This window comes from Aphanomyces astaci (genome assembly GCF_000520075.1).
Source record: "Aphanomyces astaci strain APO3 unplaced genomic scaffold supercont1.8, whole genome shotgun sequence".
Lineage (NCBI taxonomy): Eukaryota > Oomycota > Saprolegniomycetes > Saprolegniales > Verrucalvaceae > Aphanomyces > Aphanomyces astaci.
Genome location: NW_009798271.1, coordinates 1180526 through 1200004, shown reverse-complemented (window position 1 = coordinate 1200004; position 19479 = coordinate 1180526). Strand labels below are relative to the sequence as shown.

Below are 19479 nucleotides of genomic sequence, written 5' to 3'. Positions count from 1 at the left end.
GGTGTGTGCGGTTGTGCCAGGTTTACAAACAGCGGATTTAGTCGAAACTCGTACTTTACAGGCTCAATCTAGGCGTACTTAAGGAACATCGCGGTATCTTGCAGCTACTGCAACGACATACAAATATCAAGTGCATTTGTGTTGACTCTTGAAGCACTCATTTGGGAATTGTGACCATGACGACTGGATCGACTGGGGTGAAGCTGGTCGTGGAGGGCATGCGCTGCCAGAACAAGTGCGCTCGGCGTATTCGAGAGGCTCTGGAGGACATCCCCGGCGTCGCCTCCGCCGACGTACGATTCCAAGGCAAGAGCGCGACGATCACGTTTACCTCGCCCCAGACGTCCGTGTCAGTGGTCGAGCTGATCCAGGCCGTGCGTGGGTTGGACGCAGGACTGAACAAGTCATACGATGCGTACCTTCCAGGGGACGATCGTCGTGCACGTACTGTGGTTCTCCACGTGGATGGGATGAGCTGCATGATGAATTGCGCGCGCAAGGTGGAATCCGCGCTTGCAACTGCGGCTGGCGTTAAGTCGGCCAAAGTTGACTTCGATCTCAAGCAAGCGACGGTGGTCATTGAGCCCGGGAGTCGCATCACCGAAGACGACTTGATCGACACGGTGCAAGGCGCCGGGAAAAAGTTTGTTGCATCCGTCCAGGTCAGTTCGCCGCGCGTGGTCGTTCCCACCAGTCCCGCGGTGCCAATCCTTCCGTCGCTATCATCCTCTACTACTCCGCCAACGACCAAATCTCATGCATCTATCTCCATCAAGGAACTTCCCGCGGATTCGTCGTCGTCCCGCGTCACAATCGCAGTGTCTGGCATGACGTGCAACTCGTGCGCCAACTCGGTCGAGTCGGCGTTGCGCGCCACGGCCGGCGTCGAGTCGTGCGTGGTGAACTTCGCCACGGAGAGCGCGAGCGTCAAGTTCATCGCTTCGACCATCGGCATTCGGTCGCTGATCGAGGTCGTGGAAGGCATCGGGTACGGCGCGGCGGTGGCCACCACGAGCGCCGTGGTACAGTCCGACGACAACCGGCAGATCGACATTGCCACGTGGCGAAGCACGTTCGTCGTCGCGCTCGTGTTTACGTTTCCCATTTTGATTGTCATGATGCTGCTGGACAACATTGCGCCGATTTCCCGCGGCCTGCGCACCCAAGTGTTTCACATCAACGGGTCCACATGGAACGACCTTGTCTTGTTCTTGTACGTACTTGTTCGTGAGCCAAATATCTGGGTTGCAAATGTCTCGCTCATTTTGGCGCCTTTTCGCTTTAGATTGGCCACCCCCGTGCAGTTTTACTGCGGCCGCCGCTTCCACATCGACGCGTGGAAAGGCGTGAGGAACCGCGTGCTCGGCATGGCGTTCTTAGTGTCCATGGGCACGAATGCCGCCTACTTCTTTGCCGTGTTTAGTGACCTCCGCTGCCTCTACCTCGGTGATGCGTCCTTCAGTGTCCCTGACATGTACATGACATCGTCGACCCTCGTGACATTCATCGCCCTTGGCAAAACACTCGAAGCAGTCGCCAAAGGTCGAACCAACGACGCATTGCGCAAACTGTTTGACCTGCAAGTCAAGGTGAAAAATGATATATATATATGCGATCCTCAGATGTATATATATATATATATCGTACACACGCCAGACAGGCCTCCACAACACAACTGCTGTCTGTATACGTGTTTTCGAGTACTTCTTTGCCTATTTGTGCATAATAGGTGTATACAGTACATCGTTTGGAAGGACTAGGTGTGCACCTACCTACCTAGCTGAGGACGATGTAGATCTGATAGTTTTTGCATTTCATCCACATTTTTAGAGTCATTTCGCCAACTACTGTATCATTTAAGCTTGTATAAACTATACTATACACAGATGAGTATATATATATATATATATCATGGTTTTTGCCCAACGTGGACGGACGGATCTAACTCTGTACTTTTCGATTGGCTGAAATTCACCGAAACCACGCGATTTGATTGGCTTTGGCGGTTCATTTCATGGATTCCCTTGTGATGCATTTCTCTTGAGCTCGAATAGTTTCGAATCCAAGTGAAATTTTCACAAAGAAAACGTTTTCTTTAGGAAATCTATACATTAATATATATATAAATATTACATATATATAGCTTTTCGTTTTTACATTACGTCCTACAAATATTAATTAATGCCTACGCATCCCCTCGGTTTGATCATATCTGCGTGTGTGTGACGCCGTGCTGTTGCATACATGACCTTGTCGCATGTGTCAAGTAACTGTATCGCACATGTTCACGATATATGGCGATCGTAGGTGGCGACGTTAGTCGTGTCAGACCACGGGTCCACAAGTGAAAAAGTCGTCCCGATCGAGTTGGTCCAGCGCGGCGATGTGCTTAAAGTCGTGCGCGGCACGAGCGTTCCTGCGGATGGCGTCATTACCCAAGGCGAAGGCCGGCTGGACGAGTCCATGCTCACGGGGGAGTCTCGATTGGTATGTACTAGTCTTTTGAACTAAATACTTACAATGGTTACCCTTGTCGCAGATTAAGAAGAGCGTCGACGACACTGTGTTGGGCGCTACCATGAACATTGACGGGTTGTTCTACATGCGCGTGACGGGTGTGGGCCGAGATACGGCGCTCAGTCAGATCGTTCGACTCGTGGAAGACGCGCAGACGTCGAAAGCGCCGATTCAAGCGTATGCTGACCAGGTAATAATCGTCATGAACCGAGTATTTATATAATAAATAGATTGAGCGAGGGTTTGATGGGGTGAAGTTCTCGACCAAATATTGGTATTTTAAGCTCATTTTTCCCCAAATAATTTAATATTATATTCTTCTTTTTTTAAAGAATTTAAATGATAATTTTTTTTTTTTTTTTATTTTTTTATTTAGAATATCTCTTTTAATGTTTTGGACGAATTTTCGTTGATTTTTGGAGGTGGAAACAATGATGTGGATGGGATCTATTTACAGTCGTGTACCGTGATTCGATGATTCAACGGTGATGTCCTTCAATGGGATTATTGGCGGTGAAATACTGATTCCTACACTCTGATTGGCTAATAAATGCTGATTTTGTACAATTGGATTGGCTACATATTTGTGCCTACCCTTCTAATTTGGAACCAACACTACAATTTATGCTGATATATATATATATATATAATTATATCTCGTGAGCCCGATATGTTGTATGATTCTATATTATTGCTGTTCGACTGAGCATTTTGTGTATCCACTGGCGATTGGTTGCAAAATAAACCGCCCACGAATCACCGGACCTGCGAGATATGATATATAGATATATCTAAGTTTGGTAAGAGGTATCTTGTGACGATTCGTTCTTTTTGGCCAATCATATTGCAACGCTAATTCTTTGAAAACTTTTGTATGTACAAAAGTGTCCAGTGGGGATAAATATCACACTAATTTAAGTCATACCCGAAATATTAGTAGTGTAACTTATTGTCCGGGCCATTCGAGCCCTCACTCAATGTGGGCGAGTGATACTTTGGAAATGCATGAATTTTAGCAAAAGGGTTGGTTTATAATCAGCGCTTAAAGCAATTGTAAGCCAATGAAATGTCATAAATATTGATAGAAATTGAAGAATTACAGCCAATGAAATGCAAATGTCGGCAGTAACCTGGAACAGAGAAAGTAGATTGTCTTTCTCAAAATTTGGTCGACTTTTCTGCGGATTTTTTGCCAAATCTATCGATCGATATTCGTTGACCCAGTGTCACACTAATTTCAGTCTCACACGAATTCAATGTTGCATTGGTCGAAGGGTGGAGTATTTGATTGGCCACTTGCATTGTGTTGCGGGTTTTGATTGGTCGATGTATCGATGATCGTCTGTGATTGGTGATTCGATTGAGAGCACCGTACTCCAATTTCGACATCCTTGACAATATATATATATAATATACACTTGTAGGTCGCGGCGGTGTTTGTGCCAGTGGTGCTGGTGCTGTCGACAGCTACTTTTTTAATATGGTACAGCTTGGGCTCGCTTGGGTTTGTAGACTTGCCCCAGCACACGAGTGCATTTTTGTTTGCGTTCAAGTTTGCCATTTCGACGCTGGTCGTAGCGTGTCCATGCGCGCTTGGGCTGGCGACGCCCACGGCCGTGATGGTAGGAACGGGCGTCGGTGCATCCCTGGGCATCCTCATCAAGGGCGGCGAGCCGCTCGAAGCCGCCAATCACGTCGACACGGTGCTATTCGATAAGACGGGCACGCTCACCAACGGCACGCCTTCCGTGACCGATATTGTCGTGGTTGCCCATCCCTCAACTGATGGCCAAGAAGGAGATGACATAACATCCTCATGTCCAGATGAACTGGTGCGGCTGGCGGCGTCGGCCGAGCTCGGCAGTGAACACCCTCTTGGCCGCGCCCTGGTGAACCGCGCCAAGCTGCTGGCGAAACCACTCGAGACCCCAGTGACGTTCCACGCCGTGTCTGGCAAAGGCATCTCGGTGGAGCTGAGCGATGAAACGGTGCACTTGGGCAACTTGGACTACATGGACAAGTGCGGGCTGCAGAGGGGTCATGTTGATGACGCTGTGCGCGGCCGACTCGAAGCGGCGGGAAAGACTGTCATTTACATGGGTTTATGCGACCGAGTCGTGGCTCTCTTTGGCATCTCGGACGCCGCCAGACCAGACGCCAAGGCCACCGTAGCGCAGCTGCATGCCCGGGGCATGGCTGTGTACATGGTGACCGGCGACAATCGGCGCACGGCGCACTGGATCGCAGAGCAAGTGGGCATCCCCGTGCATCATGTTATGGCAGAGGTGCTCCCGTCCAACAAAGTTGCCAAGGTACATATATGGTATAACGCATTGTACGACCCCTGGTGTACGGATATATATATATATATATTGTATATTCGTGTTTGGACTCCCATTTTGAGTAGTTCATTTTTTTTGGTGATATTGCAATGGTGTTATGGATGTGTTTTCCTGCAATAATTTCTGATTGGCTATATATATATATATGTCGATGCTTCTGTAATCCATGTGGTCGGATAGATACGAGTATGTTACTGGGTTGGCTTGGAATGATATATATATATATATATTATATATATTGTGAATGTTTTCATCGAGCTTATTGTTTTAATGTACTATCGCCAGTCAGCCTTGCGAAATATAATGGATCATGTGAACATTCATTCGTGTGAGCCAATAATCATCTTGCACCGTTCATTTTTTTTATTCAATCATCGTGCTTTGTTGGATTTCTTGGGGATCTCAAAATTGCCAAGTTCGACGAAAAGTTCAATATATATATATATATGTATAGATTGGTTTGATTCGATGTAGATATATATCAATATATATATCAATATATATATATATATATATTGATTGGTTTGATTCGATGTAGATATATATCAATATATATATATATATATTGATTGGTTTGATTCGATGTAGATATATATCAATATATATATATATATATTGATTGGTTTGATTCGATGTAGGTCCAAGAACTGCAAGCCGCGGGACGGGTCGTGGCGATGGTTGGCGACGGCATCAACGACGCACCGGCCCTCGCCCAGGCGGATTTAGGTATCGCCATCGGCGCAGGAACTGACATTGCCATGGAAACTGCGCAAATGGTGCTTATGAAGAGCGCGCTCAAGGTAGCTGTCGTCCAATATATATATATATTTACATATGTGGTAGGACGTGGTGGTCGCGTTCGACTTGTCGCAGACGATCTACCGTCGCATTCAAATCAACTTTGTGTGGGCGATGGGGTACAACATCGTGCTGCTGCCATTAGCGGCCGGCGTGCTCTATGGGTTCCGAATCCAGATTCCGCCCATGTTTGCTGGAGCTGCCATGGCGTTCTCGTCCGTGTCCGTGGTGGCGTCGTCCCTGGCACTCAAGTGGTACCAGCCCCCGACCACACACCATAGTCATCGTCACCGCGCCGATACGGCCGACGAACGCACGCCGCTGCTGCATGTGTAGTTCGTTGCAATATACTATTAATAGTGTGCATTTCGCCCTCCTTTAGTGATTGTTGAGGATTGATGGGAACTACGCAAAGCTGTTTGATTGGATAAAAAGAATGAAGGGTTAAGTATGATTGGCTAAAATGAGTGAATAATCGCAACACAACCAATACTATGGCCAATTTATGGTGCACTTTGTCCTATTAGTCGTAGTAGAATGCAGTTTACTCGTCTCTTTTAGTATATTTCAATTCTGTTTAGTATATTTCGATTCAATTTCAATTCTGAAAAGTGCTGCATGAAGCCGAAAGGTTGGGCATTACAGCTTAAATCAGCAGTATACTACTACCGGTAGGTACTTACAGTTAGTTCAGGAACAGTGAAAGGTAAACAGGCCGTTCGTAGCAGTATAGTGCAGTGCTAAGTGCATCCATCCTAACACTGGAGAGATTGCAACCACGTGACATGAACTTACGTGCAGTTAGTTGCGTTCAGTGCTGCCATGCCAGCCACTACACTCATTTTACCTGGAGACATGTGCACAATATGTCGTTTACCCATTGAAAAGTTTGATCTATATAGTAGCTTGGTTTTAAAACTAACCATGCTTCTATTCATTCAACTAACTGTAAGTACGTACAGCTAACTAACTACTCGACTAATTGGCTACTGACGACATTGTCCAAGTACCCGCCCTCGTGACACAATTCAAAGAAGATGCCGGCGCCGGCGCCGATCAACGCCGCGGGGGTGTCGCATTGGGCCAACCGGCCTTGGTCAAACACTAGAATGCGGTCAGCGTCCAGCACCGTGTCGAGACGATGGGCGATCGTGAGCACCGTCGACGTCGCAAACTCGGTGCGGATCACGCGCTGCAAGTTCTGGTCCGTCTCGTGGTCGATGGCCGCCGTGGCTTCGTCCATCACGACAATGCGCGCTTGGCGGAGCAGCGCCCGCGCCATGCACAGCATCTGCCGCTCGCCCACGCTAAAGTTCTCTCCGTTTTCTTCCACGGGGCTGTCCAACTTGCCCTCCACGCTGTCGATACGGTCGGCCAGACGCACCTTTTGCAAGCACCCCCACAAGTCGGCATCCCCAAACTCGCCAAACGGGTCCAAGTAGTTGCGCAGCGGGCCTTTAAACAGCACGGGGGTCTGGGGAATAATAGCAATGCTGCTCCGTAGTGTCTTGACACCGATGCTGGAGATGTCGACGCCGTCGATCTTGATGCTGCCTCCAGCCAGTTCGTTGATGCGGAACAGCGCCATAGTTAGGCTGCTCTTGCCAGCCCCCGTCCGCCCCACAATGCCGACCTTTTCACCCGATTGAATGTGCACATTCACGTCCTTGAGCACCAGTGGGTCGTTCTCTTTGTACCGGAAACTCATGTTGGTAAATGCAATGTCGCCATTCGTGGGCCAGTCGTGGGCCACGGCGCCGGAAATCACACGTGGGGCTTCGGGCGCAATGTTGGCGTACTCCACGACCCGCTCCGGACCGACCATGACCGTTTCAAACTGCGCAAAGTTGGGAATGAGGTACTCTAACATGGATAAACTTGAGAAAATGTAGTTGAGGGCGAGGCCGACGAGCCCAGGGCTGAGGGAATCTCGCATCATCACCAGGGCCACCGACACGACCATCACAACAAACGCGCTGGTAAACTGGATGCGCAGTGTGAACCACGTGGTCACGACTTCCTTGGCAAACATCGACTCGTTGGTCGCGTCGACGTTGCGAAAGTGCATGCGCTGGAACCGGCGGCGTTGGTTGTCCCCAAACGCGCGAATGACCAGCATCCCTTCAATCGATTCCGCCATCAAGTTGAGCAGCGGCGACTTGGTGGTTTTGTTGATGCGTTCCAGTTCTCGAACCGGCTTAACAAAGTACCGCCCCATCCACACGTACACGTACACGAGGGGCAGCACAAGGAGCCCAAGGTACGATGTCATGTACATGGCTGTGGCCACGGTGCAAAGCGTTCGAAACGACACGGATGCCATCGACCCCACCTGAAACGGAATGTTGACGTCCATCGCGCCAATGTCGGTCGTGTACCGGTTGAGAATGCGGCCGACGGGGTTCATGTCGAAGAATCGCATGGGCGCGCGAAGCAATGCGTCCGTCATCTGGTTAAATAGCGTCTTGGACGCTGTCACACATGCGCCGTACGTGGCCAGTGTCGCAACTGCGGTGGCTATCACGGCGAGGACGGCCAGCACTGCGTAGATCCCGAGGTAGTATGGCGTGTGTTGTTGAAACTCGAGGGGGGTTTCTATCGGAACGGTGCTTGTCCATACACTGAGCCACAAGTCGCTGCCGATACTGAGCCCTTGCCTCAATATGGACACGCCCACCACACCCACAAGGGTGCCCCACCCCCCCGCAGCCTCCACGTACGCTTTGTACACAGCCGCCGACACCTTTCCTTGGGTCCGCCCTTCGTCTAGCACTAATTGACCGGATACCTCAGCATCCTCGTCAAATGTCAAATGGGGGCCCACTGGAGTAAACACGTCGAAGGACTCTCCATGATGAGGGGTGGATGGCGATAGCATCGTGTTGTAATCGTTGCTCTTGTACACGGGCATGTCAGTGGTCAATACTTGGTTGTCGTCGTCGCCGGCCACGGGGTACCCCCTTCGAGCAGCCAATGGATCGATCGAACTCGGCATGTCGTCGGTGGATTCTCGGCCTAGCACAGCCTTGTCCATCAACTTGCCGTCCTTGACTTCAACAATACGGTCGATAAACTTGGACGCGATGATCTCTGGCGAGTGCGTCACCAAGAGGACTGTCTTGTGGCGCAGCAATCCGAGAAAACACTTGGTGAAAATCTCGTTTTGCACGATCGCATCCACGGCAGACAAGGGCGAGTCCAGGATGAAAATGTCGGCGTCGCTATAGCACGCCCGAGCCAGACTGATGCGAGCCTTCTGGCCGCCAGACAAGTTGACCCCCTTTTGGCCAATCTCGGTCCGGTCGCCGGCTGGAAACAGCGTCAGGTCCTTCGACAACGCACACGCTGCCAACACGTTGTTGTACTTGACGCGGTCGTAGGGGTGGCCAAAGAGGATGTTCTCACGGATGGTCATGTTTTGAATCCACGCTTGCTGCGAGTAGTACGCGACGCGACCCCCCACAAAGATGGAGCCTTGGAACTTGTGCATTTCGCCCAACAAGGCGGCACACAGCGATGACTTGCCTTCGCCCACCGATCCATGCACGACCACAAACTCCCCTCGCTTGATGGTCAAGTTGACGTCTTTAAACAGAGGTTTGTTTATGTCTGCGTCCCAGCCAAAGCGGGCGTTTTCAATGGCCACAGCGACGTTGTCGAGGGCGTAGTCTTGGAGTTGGTCGTTGGGGGTGGTGGCTGGCGTGAGGACGCCGCCCGACGTCGCGTTGGTTTCGGAAAGTTCGAGGAACTCGTTCACACGTTGCATCGACACTAGCGCTTGCATGCAGTTGGACGTGATCATCGCGAGGAGGGAAAACGGCTGGCGGAGCATGTTAAAGTAGCTGAGCGCCGTGAACAAGGTGGACGCGGGAAGGGTAGCATGCTGGAGCAGCGTATACGCAGCAAATGATACGATGGTCACGAGGGTAGGCCCAAGGTACGTCAACGCTGTGCTAACTGTGACAAGGCAAGGCAAAACGACCGCCACACTAGCTTGAGCTCAGTTTTGCGTTCGATGGCCAACTTGGCGGCAAATTTCTCTTCCCATGCATTGAGCTTGATGACTTGGATAGCAGTGAACGTTTCGTTGATCGCTTTCATGCGAATGTCCTTTTGGGTCATGAGGGTGCGGAAGCAAGCTTGGATGACATTCGACACGACTTGGTTGCTGCCCATAGTGAGGACGATCACGGCCGCCCCCACGAACGACGACCACCCGATCACAGTGTAGAGCAGCCATAGAATCAACGCGATCTGCACGGGCAAAATCAATATCTGGTTGCCCTGGGTCGACACAAACACAATGTACGGGATGTCGGACAAGAATAAGTTGGAGATCTCGCCTGTGGACTTGACGCGACGAGAGGTGGCGTCCAACCGGAGGGCCTTTTGAAACAACAAGTGCTGGAGTGCCGACGTTACTTTGACCACGACCAGTTGCGTTTGCAAGTCGGAATGGGCCGACAGAAGCCCTGACACGAGTTGCACCACCACGAGCGACCCAATGAGATGAAAGCAGTACGTGGCATCGAAGCCACCTTGGGATTCCATCGACAGCACGATCTGCTGCAACACGTACGGACCGTAGAGCGAGCCAAGGACCTTGCCCACTTGCATGATGAAGATCCACAGCAAATCCCAGCCAAACACGGACGCCATGGTCCACAGGATCGAGTGCTTCTGGCTGTACACAGGCTCAAACACACGACCAACGATGCTGCACTGGTTCTCCAGCTGCAGCGGCCACACGTCGGACGGATCGAGTGGCCGCGCGTTGCCGACGGCCATCAAGGGCGTCGCCCAGGCAAAGAAGAGCCTCGAAATGACGTTGGCGTTCTCGATGGGGTGCGCAGCGCGTGCGCTGGCTACGCCGCCAATGGCGACGGACTGGTACGTACTGCCTCGTGCCATGTCCAGACAATTGACCTCTGCAGTTGGTGGATTTGGGCTTGGGCTACAGTTTATTGGGAATGCATGTCATGTGACCTTTCAGGCAAATGCCACGAAGGTTCACTATGGTCAGAATGTATGTAGTTTTGGATTCATTTGGCTGTTCGAATACCAGTAACCAGTAATGGTTGGTTGTTGACTGTGAAAAACGGCGTCGATTTTGCTACTTCTGTCCATCGATTACTGCGTCGATTTTGATTGGATTGGCAGCCCCAGTCCATTTTGAAATCGAATAACCAATAATATTCGTTGGATCAGTATAAAACCTTTCGACTAATCAAATCGTAGCAGTATCCGGTGCATTCCAAAGGTTTAATGCCAAGATTCTCCATTTCACATACTAGTACTGTACTGAAATACAGTACTCATAATGTGAAACAGTCGGTTTTTAAGTAGGCTCGCAAGGTGAGCCACCTTACAAATACCATAAATCGATCTGAAATAGGTTATTGAATGAAGCTTCATCTTTGTATTGAATAATTTAAATTCCTTTAAACGCATTATATTGATGAATTCGTAAGGCAGGCTGCCTTACCAAATTTCTGTCCAATTTTATAAAGTAAAACGATGTATCTACGATTTCAGGTAGATTTGACACGTCCATCGTCGAATCTACAGTACCGAAAATACCAAATTTAGCTTGAAAGCACAATATTATTTCATCGATAAAAGGTCATGCAGACATACGATAAAAATATGCGTTTAAGAAGTGTATTTACAGTTCGCGACACCATCGAACTGCTATTTTTGCATAACTCGGCCTAAGCAAATCCAAACCGTATGAAAGTTGCACCTTTGGATGAACTTCGAAGTAGATATTTGGATAAGAATCGGACTAGCCAATCAAAATGCGATAGAACCTCGATAAACAGGGAAATCTGATATATTTAAATTGACATTAACCAGAAAAAGCAAGGTGAAATAGGCAATTTTGTATGCAACGCACGGTGAACCACCTTGCGAATTCCATGAATAATTCTGAAATTGTATAAGTTTCAATTAAATACATCTTCAAGTTTGTATTCTTGATTTTTATTTTTCATGTGTCTCTCTGTTTTTGGAATTCGCAAGGCAGTTCACCTTGCGTATTCAACATTGCCCAATTTGTCCAATCAGATGCCGTGAAGTCACGAAAATCGCTACAGTACGTAGACTTCATCACGCCCTGTTGGGATTTATTCTACTCCTGTGATGGCGGTTGATGCAAGGCGCGTTGAGATAATTATGTAGGCTGTGTATGAGAGCAAGATCATGCGACTTGGTGTTCAGGACTCGGTCAATTCGAACAGGTCTAGACTTCAGTCGCATCACCACTTGCCTGACCACCCAATGAATGTGGTCATCCCTCATTCCACCATCCAGTCCGTGTCGGTACCATACACCTCCCTGTCGGTGTGATCACGTGGTTGCACGGGTGGATGGCGCAAGACTTCTTGGTGGCACCCATCGCAAGTGCTAAAGCCGCCACTTCAGGTGCTACCAAGACGTCTTGCGCCAGCGCGTTGGCCACGACGTTGCGGCATAAGGTTAGCTAAAGGGGAGAATCACATCGGATATAGTCGGGGTGAACTCATCAGTGCACAATTTTCCGGAGGAGCATCACACAAAGCTCTACAAAATTCAAGCGTCCAAACCGTTCAAAGTTGTAATTTACTGTTTTCTGATAGAGAAAAGTTTTGAACTGCAACTGTCCATTTTTTACCAACATCATAACGTTAGTCTATCGATAGTTCTCATTCCACCATGGCATCCAGAGGTCACATCAAAACATTTTGAAAATATTTTCTCACCTCCCATTTGAAAACGGAATTCTCTGTCAGAATACTATTTGAAACCAAATTTTGAGCGGCATCCAGACTCGGCCTTCCCATCGATGAAGTGAATGGGGCCACAACCGCTGTGGTGTAACAAATTAAAAACAATTTACTACCGTAGTAATATTTTTCTACACATTATTCTATTTTCTTCATCGTATAAACACACAGATCTTTATAACCTGTAAGGCCAAGTCTGGATGCCACCGAAAATTTGGTGTCAAATAGTATTCTGACAGAGAATTCCGTTTTCAATGGGAGGTGAGAAAATATTTTCAAAATGTTTTGATGTGACCTCTGGATGCCATGATGGAATGAGAACTATCGATAGACTATGATGTTGGTAAAAAATGGAGAGTTGCAGTTGAATAAAAATTCTATCAGAAAACAGTAAAAAGTCGACGTAACGTTATTTGTCACTGTTAACCTATCTATGTCAGATTTGGTAGTAAACACACAAATGCTGCCGTTTGAAAAATTGTCATAATATTTCTGAAAAGTAGCAAAAAGAGGTCTTTTCTGACATTTTTTGTGGCTGACGTGAATTCGAGGCCTCGCCATCGCTCTTACAGTTAATAGTACTAGCCTTTTTCGCTCAAAATTAGACTTTTCAGGTGATACACGAATCGATTTAGTTAGATTTTATACTTATTCAATGTATTGAATACAAATTAAACATGTAGTACGTGTTGGTTGGGCCAAACTATGATGATCGTTGATTGGCTCATATTTCTCAAAAGAGTAATATGATTGGCTAGGTCATTCTAAAATACATTTGCCAAATTCATTCGATTATTCTCCAAATGGGAACGGATTTGACAATAATATACGCCCGACAGTACAACCATATTTGTATAATTAATTAGAACTTTCGTCCGCCACCCTTTTTCATACCGCCGCGACTTCCACCGCTGCTACCCCCTTTGCCGTGCTGTATTTTCTTGGACGACTTGTACGGCCGTTTGTTGTCGCCATCGTCGCCATCGCCTTCGTGGTTCTTGCCGTACCGCGCTCGCTTTCCAGTGCCCTTGCTCGTCTCTTCCTTGAGCTCAATTGTGGCCGCTCGCTGGGCTTCCCCCACTCGCTCCAGCATGACCAGCACCGTGCTTTCTTCGCATGCATACGTGTCCAACTTCTTGCCGAGAAGGTGCTCAATGCGCTGGTATAGCTCCACGTCATACTGGGTCACAAACGACAGCGCGATCCCGGCGCGGCCTGCGCGGGCTGTCCGGCCGACGCGATGGATGTAGTCCTTGCCGTTGGTAGGGATATCAAAGTTGATTACGACGTCGACACTGGGGATGTCCAGCCCGCGGGACGCCACGTCCGTGCATACCAAGATGGAGCGCTGCTTGGCCTTGAACTTGTTTAACGCGCCCAGGCGGTTGGGCTGCGTCATCTGACCATGCAGACAGATCGCGGGAAACCCGAGGGACCGCAGCATGAGCGTGATCCGCTGGGTGCCGTTGCACGTGGACGCAAAGATGAGCATGCTTTGGCCGGCGAACTCGTTGAGCACGTACGCGAGGTAGCAGTCCTTGTATTTTGCCGGAATGAACAGGTACTTTTGGGCGAGGGTTTCGGGTGTGGCAAACTTGTGTGTGATCTCGACCTTGACGGGGCTTTGCAGCGACGCGCGCTGCAGCTTGGCCACCTTGGACGTCATCGTGGCGCTGAAGAGGTACGTGCGGCGCTCGTTGGGCATAAGCTGGATGATCTGATTGATCTCTTCCTCAAAGTCCATGCTGAGCATGCGATCGGCTTCGTCCAGCACCAGGTACTTCATCGTGCGCAGGCTGAACCCCTTGGTGTTTTCCAAATGGTCGACCAGTCGCCCTGGCGTTGCGATCACGACGTGGGGCTTCTTGGCCAGCGCGACTTGCTGGTTCATCATGTCGATGCCACCCACGACGCAGGCGCACTTGAGCCCAATCGACGACCCCAGCGCTTCGAACTGCTCTGAAATTTGAAACGCCAGTTCGCGCGTCGGCGCCAACACGAGCGCGAAGAGGCGCTGGGGCGACAAGAGCAGGTCCTGCAAGATGGGAATCACAAACGCACCAGTCTTCCCAGACCCGGTTTCGGCCAGCCCAATGATGTCCTTGCCCGCCAACGCCGCCGGCAAACTCTTTTGTTGGATCTTACTGGGACGCGTCCACCCAAGGGCCGCAATCGACTCGCATAGAGCGGGGTTCACACCCAGCTCCAGGAACGACTTGTCCTCAATCTGCTCGTCGGCTTCTACGACGATCTCGTCGGCATCTTTGGCGGGCTCATGCGGCTCGGGTTGGTTCGTCTCCCCAGTATTCGGCATGCTTCTTGGTGGTGTCAAGATGGATTTGGTTGGCGGATAAAATGGCCACCTCCAGGTACTGGCCAGTCATTTTGAATGGCAAAGTATACGGATGTATCCGGATGCATCGCTTTGTGCATGCACGAAGAGGTCCGGTAAATTATACGGAAGTATCCGGATGTTTCGCTTTGTACAGTAGACATTGAAACTTCGTCACTGAACAAGAGGTCTAATTAGACCTCTTGTTCAGTGACGAAGTTTTAAGTCAGAACGTGGTTAGTGATCATCCTAGTATTTGCATCAGTTGATGTAGCTACAGTATAGGGACGAACGTTCTCCCTGGTGATGACACCACCGCGAAATTGCATTCTTGTTCGGTTCTAAAGAAACCTGTACCTCAAGACACAAAACGTGCATTCTGCAATGGCTATTCACCAGGTTCGAATCTCACTGAGACCAGTGGGGGAGTCATCGGCCTCCTCGACATGTTAGGAGTGAGCGTGGTAGACTTGGCTCATCTCATCAAACAAGAGGTCTAATGCGTGAACTTCGTCGCCGACTTGTTGTTGGAGACGCGACACGATAGCAAAGGAGTCCATGGGTTTCTTCAAAAAAGTGATTGTGAGTTATCACTACGCGCTACTCCGAGTAGGTATTTGGTGTAGAGTCGCAGCAGATATTCACTGTCAGTTGTGTAGGATATTGTCATATAGGTTGTAAATGTGGAATAGCGTTGCCATATTGTTTTTATATCGGTTTATTCTTCAATGACGCAGTCTTTGATCATTTGTTCAATCTCTTCGTCATTTACAACGTTAGTTCGATTTTAGCCAATCCTATGACATTTACTTATTTTAATTCTATATATATATTGATGTACAGTATTATTGGCAATCACTGATCAAGAAATTTGTAAGTGAACAAGAGGTCTATTATATGACCTCTAACGTGTACTGTAACTACGTAAGCTTAGTATACTACTACTGTATCATTTCTTCCTATTGCCGAGAGTTCCCATCTGACAGACTCCTTGTGGAGGAGTCAGGGCTTGTGTTCCGCACCCCGCACTGTCGACGTTCCGTCGACCAGCACAGCAACCACAACGGTGGTTAGTCTCACAATGCCAACTGACTGTATTAGACTTACTTCTAACCAGTCACTCCAAATGAAACCAACACGTCACCCATAGGTGCGATTTGCCCTATCACTTTTCAGGGCAACACGACCCACTTCGGCGAACGCAGCGGAACAGCTTGGTGCGGCTCTCGACGTCCAGGTCGCTTCAGATTATCCGAAAAGATGACTAACTTGTGTACAACGTCCGTGCACTTGTATGGGGTACTGAGTAGCATATATGAAGATAGACTTCGAGTATACGCCATCTTAACGATAATGATAGCTCACTGGAAGGATTTCATTCCTTGAATTTGAAGTGACGACTTTGTCAAGCGATAGGCACCACGAAGAATTCGGACTTGATTTACAGTTAACTACCCAATGAAAACGGAGTCATCTGCTACAATTATATTCCACCAATCAGATGCCATAATGAACAAGATTTGAAAACAATACTCGAGTATATTACTATAATAGTAACCTCAGTACTTCGAAGAAGTATTTTTTGCTTTGAAAACAATATATTACTATTAATAGTAGTACTGAGAGTAAGGAAATCTTGGCGTACCCTGGAATCAAACCAGGGGCCACCGCCTGAGCGTGAAACCGATATGATACGCGACAAGGCCTTGACCATCGTTTACTATCGAAAATATGGACAATAATTGTTCCGAGTCAGCAATATTGAATTTTTCGGTTGTTCGAATTTCAATAAAATTATGAATTGTTCATCTGAATGACAATATATTGAAACTATATGTTGACAAGCTAAAATGTATTTAAATATATTTTTCCCCAGCCCTGCATGCACGTATTAGTAGCAGTATGTACTTTCGCATACCGGTAACGTTACTACTAGTATGTGCCAAAACCACCGATATATTAATTACTACCGGTAGTATATCAAAACCTCTAAAATTTTGAATTGATAGTGAACCATTTTGCAGAATTACAGGCTTCACAGTCAGGTGACGCGCACCGTATTGAGAAGTACTAACTTACTGTTAGTACTTCTGGATTTCTATTAAATAGATGACTTTTTTATAGTAATTGGGCTTAGGCTGGGTCTGGATGCCACAAAAAATGGCATAAATTAGCCGTTTTTCCGAGAAAAGTTGGCAAAATCGAAATATTCCACTTTTCGAGATTTGGTGCGTCTGGATGCCACCAAAGTTCAAACATTTATGCCACAATTTTCTTGAGAATCGGGTGTTTTATGGCATAAAAAATATGGACCGATTTGGTCTAACTTTATTATGCAAGTTTGTGTTCATGTTGAAGTCTTGCAATTCAATCGAACATCGATTTATCTTTCCAATATTCAGCTGGCATCCAGACGACGTTGTAGATACTTCTTTTCTCCCCTTTTCATGGGATATGGGACTATATGCAGACTTGCCAAAACGGTTTATGCCATAAATTTATGAGGTGGCATCCAGACCAGCCTGTAACATTTTTCTGATATCTATAAATATTTTTAGGCCGAGTCTGGATGCCACAGAAATTTTTATGTTAAATAAAATTCTGACGGGTTCCCTTTTCAAATGGGAGGTGAGAAAATATTTTCAAAATGTTTTGATGTGACCTTTCGATGCCATCACAGAATGAGAACTATCGATAGATCATGTTGGTAAAAAATGGAGAGTTGCAGTTCAATAAAAATTCTATCAGAAAACAGAAAAAATTCGACGGATTTTGTCACTTTATATATGTCAGATTTGGTTGCCAATCACACAAAAGTTGTCGTTTGAAAAATTGTCATAATATTTCTGAAAAGTAGCAAAAAGAAGTGTTTTCTGACATTTTTTGTGGCAGCCAGAGTGGCCCTTAATTCTTTCCTACCTATTTCCATTTTCAAACTGTAGCTCTGACGATTTTGCATGTACCGCGGTACCAATGCGTACTGTACTGTCGTCGATCATGCCCTTGGCGGGAAGTTTGAAATGTCACATTGAATTAGGTTCAGGTATCGTTTTGTGTGGGCGTTGACTCTTTCGTGGCGGGGGGGCGCTTGTGCCACAGCGATATCTTGCGCCATTGGTTGACAATTGTAAAGATAGCCATGGGCCACAGCAAGTTGAGCACAACCCCGAGGAACCATCCAAGCTGGCCGTAAAACCACAAGCTCACGGCGGACACGGTCAACAATAGCGACATTGCGAGGTCCACGGTGGGCAACCCAATCGATTTCGGATTGTCCTGAATGAACTGGGCCAAGTCGGCGTCACTCAGGGGGTCCGTATACATAAGGTAGAGCGACGACTCGCAAATGCCAATTATCGACCACCCCGACGCAAACCAAATCTTGCCGAGGTACCACACAGAAATGAGCGTCGACTTGTCGTCGGTGGGGCACTGGAACAGCACCGATTGGATGATCGTAAACATGAGCGCGTTGATCACGCCCGCGGTGGTCCACGTATTCCGAGTCGCTTCCCGAGTGCCCACTGACTCTGACTTTTCTTCGACCATGTCAAAAGCAACAAAGGACGAAAACACATGTCGACAGAGCACCACGCACGACACGAGCACCGTGTATGGCATCGCAAAGAACAAAGCCTGCTCCGTTGTTGTGAGTCGACCCGTCTTGATGGTTGAGCCCACAATGCCGATAGTCATGTTGTATACCGCTGTAACCACGACGGCGCCAGTGATGTTGCGAAACACGCGTTCTGTCGCCGCTTGTCTAGCTAATGTAGATGCAGATATGTCACTGCTACCTGTACACACCATCGTGACTGTTCCGTGACAGGCGACTTTGACTTGCGCCATGAAATGGTGGTTGTCAGTTTCATTACCGGTTTCGAGGTTTCAAAATGGACAAATACGATCACTACGTACTGTACATACTGTACTCTTCATGGCATGGTAGGACATGGTAGGACAGCTATCCGGAATCCGGTTAAAATTTGTTATACGGATTTAACCGGTTGATGTTGTCCTGATCGTGCAGCCCCCCCCATACACACACAAGGGCTGCTGACAAAAGTTTTAGGCACCCCAAAGGCTCTTACGCTGGTCTATCATTGAACGGCATCGCACATGTAGGGCTTTGCGCCACAAAAACCTGCGGTCGGTTTTGGAGGTCTGCCTTTAATGTGACGCATTCGACATTGAGGCAATGGGGGACCCCCAAAAATCACATAAATCGCATATTTATGTTTAATATGTGCTGTCGTTGTGTCCCAGCATATGTTGTACTTGTGTCAACTTGTCACAGATGTGCCAACCAAAAACCAGGAACACAAATCGACTGGTTCAAAGTGGGTTTGACCTCTTGCACACGACATTTGGTCCTGCTTGCTGTAGTGGTGATGAGATCCTCGCCTCTGGGGTTTCTCAGGGCTCACCAAAGGCATCGCCAGCGTACGATACACCGCAACCAGCTTCTCCTGGCTCTCATGTTACGCCTGCGTATGCAAATACGGACTCGCAATAAGGTCTCAAGGCACAAATGCACATTGTTCTCAAACACACTACTCTAGATTCTATCGACTGCACTCGTCACACCGAGTGAGATACCATGGCACGCAATGTACAAGAGTAAATGCGATCGCAGCTTCATGGCGACAACTAGTCTTGATGTTGTATCTTTTGAGCGCCTTCTGGGCGTATTTTCCAAACACTACATCGTAAAATCTGGACCAGG

General features: G+C 48.0%; 4 protein-coding genes across 4 annotated transcripts; 2 read left to right on the top strand and 2 right to left on the bottom strand.

Moving 5' to 3' along the window:
• The first annotated feature begins 147 nt into the window (after positions 1-147).
• Positions 148-6109, top strand: H257_04798 (copper-translocating P-type ATPase). The gene is made up of 7 exons (XM_009829424.1): positions 148-1213; positions 1286-1589; positions 2308-2487; positions 2540-2707; positions 3942-4829; positions 5498-5659; positions 5703-6109. The coding sequence occupies exons 1-7, from the start codon at positions 177-179 to the stop codon at positions 5991-5993; spliced, it is 3030 nt and encodes a 1009-aa protein (XP_009827726.1). The 5' UTR covers positions 148-176; the 3' UTR covers positions 5994-6109.
• Positions 6110-6531: 422 nt separating this feature from the next.
• H257_04797 (hypothetical protein) lies at positions 6532-10568 on the bottom strand (the record flags this gene model as incomplete). The annotated part of the gene is made up of 2 exons (XM_009829423.1): positions 6532-9610; positions 9682-10568. The coding sequence occupies 2 exons, from the start codon at positions 10566-10568 to the stop codon at positions 6628-6630; spliced, it is 3870 nt and encodes a 1289-aa protein (XP_009827725.1). The 3' UTR covers positions 6532-6627.
• A 2683-nt stretch (positions 10569-13251) lies between these two features.
• H257_04796 (hypothetical protein) lies at positions 13252-14771 on the bottom strand. The gene has a single exon (XM_009829422.1). The coding sequence runs from the start codon at positions 14733-14735 to the stop codon at positions 13284-13286; it is 1452 nt and encodes a 483-aa protein (XP_009827724.1). The 5' UTR covers positions 14736-14771; the 3' UTR covers positions 13252-13283.
• A 3057-nt stretch (positions 14772-17828) lies between these two features.
• Positions 17829-18631, top strand: H257_04795 (hypothetical protein). Its single transcript, XM_009829421.1, has one exon. It carries the CDS (start codon positions 18100-18102, stop codon positions 18577-18579), a length of 480 nt encoding a protein of 159 aa, XP_009827723.1. The 5' UTR covers positions 17829-18099; the 3' UTR covers positions 18580-18631.
• The last annotated feature ends 848 nt before the right edge of the window (positions 18632-19479 follow it).